The sequence below is a fragment of the Gavialis gangeticus genome, unplaced genomic scaffold (assembly GCF_001723915.1).
Source record: "Gavialis gangeticus isolate Ggan-Ray unplaced genomic scaffold, GavGan_comp1, whole genome shotgun sequence".
In the NCBI taxonomy this organism is placed as follows: Eukaryota; Metazoa; Chordata; order Crocodylia; family Gavialidae; genus Gavialis; species Gavialis gangeticus.
In genome coordinates, this window is record NW_017729025.1 from 19,949,850 (window position 1) to 19,957,840 (window position 7,991).

Consider the following 7,991-nt stretch of genomic DNA (forward strand, 5'->3'; position numbering starts at 1 on the left):
AAATGTATGAGAGAAGGGATGATTTTACATGAGAAGTCTAAAAAATGACATACAAGGAAGACTTGGGATTACTTAGACTGGAGAAGAGAAGTGTGAGGGGAATTTTGTAATTCTGCAAATACAAAGGGGACTTTATAAAAGAGGATGGTGTTTGGTCATTCTGTGTCCACAGAGGAGAGGACAAAAATAAATGGGCTTAAAACCATAAGAAAGGATATTTGGATGAGATATTAGGAAGAACTTTCTGGTTTGGGACTTTGCCTTTTTGGACATTTTTAAGTTCAGGTTATCTCAAATGGTTTTAGGCAGCGATGTCCTCCCCTCAGCAGGGGGCTTGAAGAGATGATGTCCTAAGGTTGTTTCTAACTTCCCCCAAAATACTTTTTTTCAGCAAAGTGTCTGCTCTAAAGGTGTGTGTACTATAGTTGAAGTGGGTTGAGATTTTCATTATTCTTCCCTGCCCTGGCCCCCTCTCCCCCCAGACCCTTCTCATCCTCTTCAGCTTCCTGGAAGATCTCAAAACTTTTCATGCTTTTCTTTGATATCATATAAGGCTTAAGGATCTTTCAGGGAATATATTGCACATTCCTGATCTTCTCAAACTGAAACTTTCCTGATAACCTGGGCAGTGCCTTCTGCCCCCAACCAGTTGAGTAGGACAAGTTTCCTGGTAAGCCCAGGGATTGGAATGGTGTAGGCACAAAGTTTAGACTTCCCACTGGCCAGTATGACATTACTTTTGATAAGTAAAAATACAGAGCTCAGGAGATTCAGAATTGTCCTGGATTTTTTGGGTTTTTTTGTTTTTTTTTTAAGGAAGAGAGACATCTGAATGCTGTGTGTATTGTCAGGATTTTTGCTTTGGGGTGGAGATTCTCTCATTCTAGACAATCTAGGCAATTATCTTCATTCTCAGGGTTGCAGGATTTGAGATTAACAGCCAAAACCTGGTTCCTCCCAAACCACTTTCCCTACTCAGCAGAAGCCTTCAGTCTTAATCTCCGGTGACTTCCATATCTGCCCAGTACCTTCAGGAAGAAGCAGCAAGTCCTGTTCCCTGCCTCGCCTCCTGCCTTCTTCAGTTTTCACAGGTCATCTCCCTGCACTTCCCATTTGGCCATTCTTCAATAAGTGGGGCTCCAGGCTGCTTTATTTCTTTCTTAAGTTTGAAAAGTTGAGAATAGTCTTTGCAAAAAAATTATTTGTCTTTAAATCAAACTGCTTCTCTGGCTCATTGTTGCAATAACTGCCTGTCTTCAGGCAGAAAACTTGAGCAGCAGTGTAAAGCAGCTGTAGCAAGCAAATTCTTCTGCCTGCTGTCTCTGGATCAATTCATAGCTGTTTTTCCTCTGCCTTTTTTACCTTTTAATCTGCTTGAATATTTATATTGGCATAAGCAGATAAATGGTTTGAAATCTCTTACGAATGTTTTGAGGTAGAATATTTGTGTAGAAATATGCATTTGGGAAAGGACTAGGCATTTGGGCTGATAGGTACTTATTGCATGCGTTAAACAGCATTCATATTGGGTGTGTATGTGAGCCTTTCTGGACACAGCTTTTTCTATTGTGTGTCCTATTTTTAGTTATTGCTTGGAGGTTATCTAACCATGCTTTTGAAATGTAGTGACTGACATACTCAAGCTACTGACTTAACACACCAAGCTTCAGAGTCCATTTTGCAAGTGTATGGGACAAGTGTGTGTGGTTAACAGGAAAAGTTATTTTAACTGCACAGTTCAGTTTCTGTTCAAACCAGCTTGTTTTTCAAATCGGAAAAAATAGAGAGAGAAGACTTAGGGAAATTTTGACCCTTACAGATATTTCTTCAGGGTACTCTGAAAATAATTTTTGAATTGAAATATGGTATCTACTAGTAGGTGAATTATAATGAAAATAATTATTCTGCTTAACTAAGGGAATTCTAAACATAAACCTCCCTATTCAGCAGGATAATCATGATCCTTTTCCTTATCTTTCTTGAATCCCTCCTTAATTCTGTTGGACTCATGTGAAAGGAGTGAGTTATGCTGTAGATCATTCACATACAGGTGATTTGAAACCCACTTAATTCACAGCAGGTTGCTGAGTGACAGATGATCTGTACAGCTGTTTGCTGCAACTTTGTACCTCAAAGGGTATGGTTTCTCCAGTCAGCTGTAGTCCTGCACCACTGATAAGAAAATGGGGTCCTTTGAAGTAGGGCTTTTCCCTCTGCAGCCATTTTCTGTAACTGTAGTACAGGCAGTCCTCGGACTTAGGACACAGTTGGTTCCTGAAAACTGCATCTTAAATTGAAACGTAACTCGGAACTGATTTTTTCCATAGGAAGCAATGTTATAAACAGAGGATTGTTCCTAAACCAAAGCCTGATACCCTATATTCACCAAAAATAACCCAGAACTTTGTACTCCATCAATTATAGATGAGTAATATAGCAACATTAATGTATTTATATTGTAAATAGTGATCACATTGATTTGGAAGGACTTCTTTGAGGTGACTTTGCTGGACTTTTTGGAGGGCTCTTGGTTGGACTTTTCTCAGGACACTTGGCTGCAGGTTCTTTTTGGAGCCTTGTCTGCTCTAAAGAAAATGTCTAAGGAAGTTTGGCCAGATGTTCTCCAGGGAGATGGGCGATGCAGCAGACTTGTTCGCTGGCGTGGCATTGGGTCGGATCAGGCATTGTAAAGTCGAAACCGATGTTGAAGTTGAAACAGGGTGTCATTTTATAAATGTAACTCGAAACGTTGCAAGTTGAGACTGCTTGTATACCTTTTATTACTTCACAACCCCCCGTCGTCTTGGTGGGTAAGGACCTAACCCCATAAAGTGTATGGATTCCACTGTAGTCCAAAATACGTGGCCCAGCAAAGCTGCTGAACATTTGATTAAAAATAAATAAATCTCCAGCTGTAAACTGTCTTGGTTTTTAATCAATTTTGCAATCCTTTGTAATGAATGAAGTATAGTTTATTGTATAGTTGGAGTATTCTATTGTCTGATATAGAATAGTAATCGTGGGTAAGAAATACTGTATCTACATCATGCTAGCGGAAACTTCTTGGGGATTTTATTCTGATCTGAAATGACTTTATGCACTCAGTTTCCACTAGCACTGAGTAACTTTCATGCAAATTCTCTTCACAGTGGATCTCAATCTTTTTAGACTTGAAGTATTCCTGGATAGACTTGAAGCACCCCTTAGAAAATGCAGGCTCTTAGTTTCTACATTTTTTTGCTTACAGAGAAATAGTAGACCAGTTTCTGTTGCAAAGAACTCAGGAAGACCACAACTCTGGATTTCTATTTGAAACCTCTGGGTTTATCTTGTGAATACTATATGTAAACTTAACAGTGCTAACATTGTGGCATCTTGCAAGACCCTTGAAAGGATCTCAAGGCACCCCAGGGTGCTGTGGCACCCTGGCTGAGAACCACTGGTCTACAGTGCCCATTACTGGGAACGTAGGTTTGCAAAAGAAGTGTGATGATTTCCAGTGATGATATTTAAAAGCATATAGCATTAACTTCATTTTTTTCTTTTCCAGGTTCATGTTGGGGAGAGGTCTGAAACGCAAACTGAGTGACTATGAGGAAAACATGGCTGGTCTCTCAAGTGCCTTTGATTCCAGTCGGAATCTAACATATCCACTTAAGAGGCAGTTAGTGCTGAACATGTGCCTCACCAAGTTACAAACATACAAAATGCTGGTGGAACCAGACTTGCACCGCTCTGTCCTCATAGCCAACACAGTGAGGCAAATTCAAGAAGAAATGAGACAAGAGACTAGCCAGCAGCCAGTTAATGTCTGCAGTGGCATTGGCCTTCATTCTCAAAACTACACAGGAGTTGATTCAGCTGGAATTGCTGCACAGTTGCTTTCAGGTGTTAACCAACAAGAGTCTAACTGTTGTGACTCGCGGTCTGCAGAGGAGCCAATTGAAAATGGTCTGCTCATGGTTTCAGATGATGACATGTCATCTGCCATTTCCTCCATTCTGAAGGATTTGGATTTCATGGAAGACATAAGCCCACCTACCTGTTTGGTTCCTGCTGGAGATGATCAGCCAAAGTCTCCGGAAAATGTAGGTCTAAAACTAGAAGATGATAGGCAAGAGTTGAAGGGAGCTGAATGTGTGTTTGGTTCCTTTGAAATTTCAAATTCCACCAGTTACTTGAAGGATTTGATTATAGACGACATCTTTGAAGATATTGACACTTCAATGTATGATTCGGACTTCTGCTGTCCTCCACTGATGCCATCCAGATTACCCCCTGCTACTACAGAAGAAACGTTGAAAACCTTCCCAACTTGCAATTCTTCCTCCACAAACAATATTCAGATATGTAGAACAGATCTGAGTGAGCTGGACCACATCATGGAAATTCTTGTTGGATCCTGATATTTATTATTTATCCCAAAGATACTTTTTCTATACTGCCACTTAACTATGGTTTGACGATAAAGCCACTGGGAAAATTTTATAAAGAATTTTCTTAAAATGAAAAATGCAATTGTCCCTGGGTGATTCTTTTAAAATATTTCCAAAAGTTATAAAGCAAACAAGTGGCAGATATTTTTTTTAAAAATGAAATATTTATTTAAGAAATTGTGCAATCATCTTTTTCCTTCCACAGTGTTTGTATGGAAATATGCACATGCCCTTCCCAGCCCTCATTCCCCTCTGAATAAACTTTATGTGCAATTTTTAATTTATCTGAAGAATTTACATGTAAAATGAATTTCATATAAGGTGGTCTCTTACTAAGACTAGATTTTATTTTTAATATTGAAATGCATGCCAAGTAGGCATACATTGAGTTGCATGTTCGGATAGTACAGATCCGACAGCATTACTAGAGATATGGGTATATTTTAAAAATACTGAGACACAAATCTTTCTTCACTTTGGTTGGAAAACCAGACTCGAGACACTTGTCAGCAAAGTATCTTGCATTTTCTAAAACATTCAAAACTATTTATTTTTGTAAATTTTATAGTCTTTCTACATTTTACTATGTTGTTCATCATAGCTTAAATATGAGTTTCTAGGTGGATGTGGCTAGCACTACCTCTCTAAGCTGAAATGCTTTAACTCTTTCTAGTGCTTTGTCAAAGACTACAGATTTTTTCCCTTTTTGTTCCTGGGTGGTGAGGGTTTTTTTTCTTTATGGGGAGAAAATCTTTTTAATTCATTGAACAGATCCTTTGTTTGACAGTGATGTAGCTGATTTGTGAAATTAAGGGTATTAAATGTTTATAATTTGTACAAGTATTTACAAATGTAATTTATATGTAGATTGTCCAATTTAACATTTTTCTGTCAGTATTATGTGCTTAGATTTTGAATAATCTTGGCATTCTTTAAATTAGCATTTAATATGTACAGGTAGGTCTTTTTTGTTCTTTATGGAGAACACTGTTTCTCAGTCCTGTTTTCACTACAGAGCTAGATGATTTTTATGTGCAATATTAAATATACACATTTGCACACCTGGCATCTTGGAGCAAAGTGCTTTAAATTTGAACTTGCAAAGTAGCACCTTTGGAGGGTACCTGAAGAGCCAACATCTCTATATCCTTTAAGAGACAACTTAAGAAACTATTTCTTATAGTAATAATCCTTATTGTTTAAATTACTCCTAAATATTAATTTAAAAATGGTGAGTCATCTCTGAGTAAGTACCATCCTGCAGCTGTGAGCTCAGGGGTCTCGCCACTTGTGTGCAGCAGCAGGACTGGCCTTCATGTGCAGAAAGCATGTCTGTCTTAGATATGGATGACCATCAAGAGTTCCTTGTAGTTAGCAAGGGGGGGGATTATTTGTTTGTTTTGTTTTTACATATATATAAATGCATTCATTAACTAAAGATGAGGTTTGCAGTGAGAATTATTTTTCCCTGGAGTAGTCTGATCTTTTTTTTTCCCCCAACTCAAACTGGGATCCCTGGAAGTGCTTTCTGAATAAGGTATTTGGCCACCTGTATTTTTCTAGAAACTTGCATTGTAGCCTTCAAAGCCGCAGCACGTTGATAACGTATGTAGTTTTAAAAGCATTGCTGTTCCACCTCACAGGGTAACTGTTGTCCACGTCCCCTTTTTTTTTCCTCATCCAGAAGATGTACAGCCGTAACCATGTAGCCATCTTGGCTATTGTAGTATTCTGTTTTTGAAAAAAAAAAAAGTTTTCTCCCCTTCACACTCGCTCTCTCCTAATACCTGTGGAAGCGATCTAAAAGTGCTCCAGCTGAGCTTTGTCTCTTCTGTGTGAGGCATCTGCACAGCAGCAGAACGGCGGAGGAATGTGCCCTGAGTGTGTCCAGAAACAAGGAACAAAATCCTGGCACAGGCAAATTCCATAGGAATTTTACCATTAACTACTGGGGCCAAGGTTGTTTTTTTTTAATTGAAGGTCTTTACATATGCCACAGCACAGAGTAACCAATCCTAGATTTTTAGATCATGTGACTCTTGGCTACTAGCTAGCCAATCAGTACAATCAGGTCCCTCAAAATAGTGCAGAACCAGTTTAGGCCATATCTCCTCAACCATTTGAACTAGGCTCGTCAGGGGAAAGGGAAGATGAGGGCGGAGGAAGCCTTGGACCGCTAAACCAAGCAGCACTCACAAGTACAGCCCAGCCTAGACCGACAAGCGGAACATACACAGGTAAGCAACAGGGGCCAGGGCACTGCTGTGATTAGGGGGCCAGTGCACACATCCACAGGAGGCCTCAAATGCCTCTACATAAACGCCCATAGTATGGGAAGCAAGCAGGAGGAACTTACCCTCCTGCTAGCTGACACCAACACAGACATACTAGGGCTCACTGAAACATGGTGGGACCCAGCGCATGATTGGGTGGTGAATATCAAGGGCTATAGGCTGTACAGGAGGGACAAGACAGGGAGGAAAGGTGGGGGTGTGGTTCTCTACATTAAGGAGGAATACACTTCCTCATCAAGTAGCACAGGGTCAGAGGAGGAGCACACTGAAGTGCTCTGGGTTAGAATACAAGGCAGTCGAGGGGAAAGAGACTTAACGGTGGGGGTCTACTACAGACCTCCCCACCAAGGGGAAGAGCTAGAACAGGAATTCTTATGTCAGCTCATGGAGGCAGTTAGGTCAAAGAATGTGGTTGTCATGGGCGACCTGAACTTTCCAGACATCATCTGGGAAGAGCAGTCAGCCAGGTCTGACTGCTCACATAGGTTCCTAGCCCAAATGCAGGACCTCCATCTAACCCAGGAGGTGCACAGCCCCCCCAGGGGAGACGCCTTGTTGGACCTAGTGCTGGCCACAGGTGACGACCTGGTGAGGAGACTGTGGGTGCTCAACCACCTGGGTGACAGTGATCATCGCCTGCTGGAATTCACTATCCAGCACAAGGTGGCAAAGGCCTGCAGCAAGGCAGCAGCCCTAGATTTCAGGAGGGCGGACTTCAATGAGCTAAGGAGAATAGTCAGGGAAGCACTGAGGTCCCAGGGGGAGGGGAGCCAGGTGTCCAAGGACAGTGGCTGCTCCTTAAGGAGACAATTCTCCAAGCCCAAAGTGAAGTAATGCCAACACGGATCAAAGGGAGCAGGAGGGCACAAAAGCCCCCATGGCTCACCAAAAGCATCCGGGAACGTCTTCTAGCTAAAAGGGAGGCGTACACCCAATGGAAGGGAGGGTCCATCACCAGGGAGGACTGTACTGTGGTTGCTTGGGGCCATAGGGGGGCGATCAGGAAGGCCAAGGCGGAGATGGGACTGGGACTAGCTTCCCGTATCAAGGACAACAAGAAGTCCTTTTTTAAATCCATAGGGGGCAAAAAGAAGGTACTGGGTAACGTGGGGCCCCTGCAGGACAAGCTAAGAAATTTGCTCGTCACACCAGACGACAAAACTAACTTATTTAACGACTTCTTTGCCTCCATTGTCCTGAGCAGGGAACAGATCAGATCCCCCACTGGGCCCCCCTCAGACTCCAGGGGAGGTGCACCTAT

The 7,991-nt window shown here is 41.6% G+C and overlaps 1 protein-coding gene across 1 annotated transcript in view; it reads left to right on the forward strand.

Annotated features, from left to right (window-relative positions):
* LOC109298398 (SERTA domain-containing protein 2-like) overlaps positions 1-6,174 on the forward strand; it is a 39,867-nt gene extending 33,693 nt beyond the window's left edge. Inside the window, exon 3 of the mRNA XM_019518475.1 lies at positions 3,551-6,174. Within this exon, the coding sequence (XP_019374020.1) occupies positions 3,555-4,406 (852 nt within the window). The 5' untranslated portion in view covers positions 3,551-3,554 and the 3' untranslated portion in view covers positions 4,407-6,174. The remainder of the gene's footprint in view (positions 1-3,550) is intronic.
* The last annotated feature ends 1,817 nt before the right edge of the window (positions 6,175-7,991 follow it).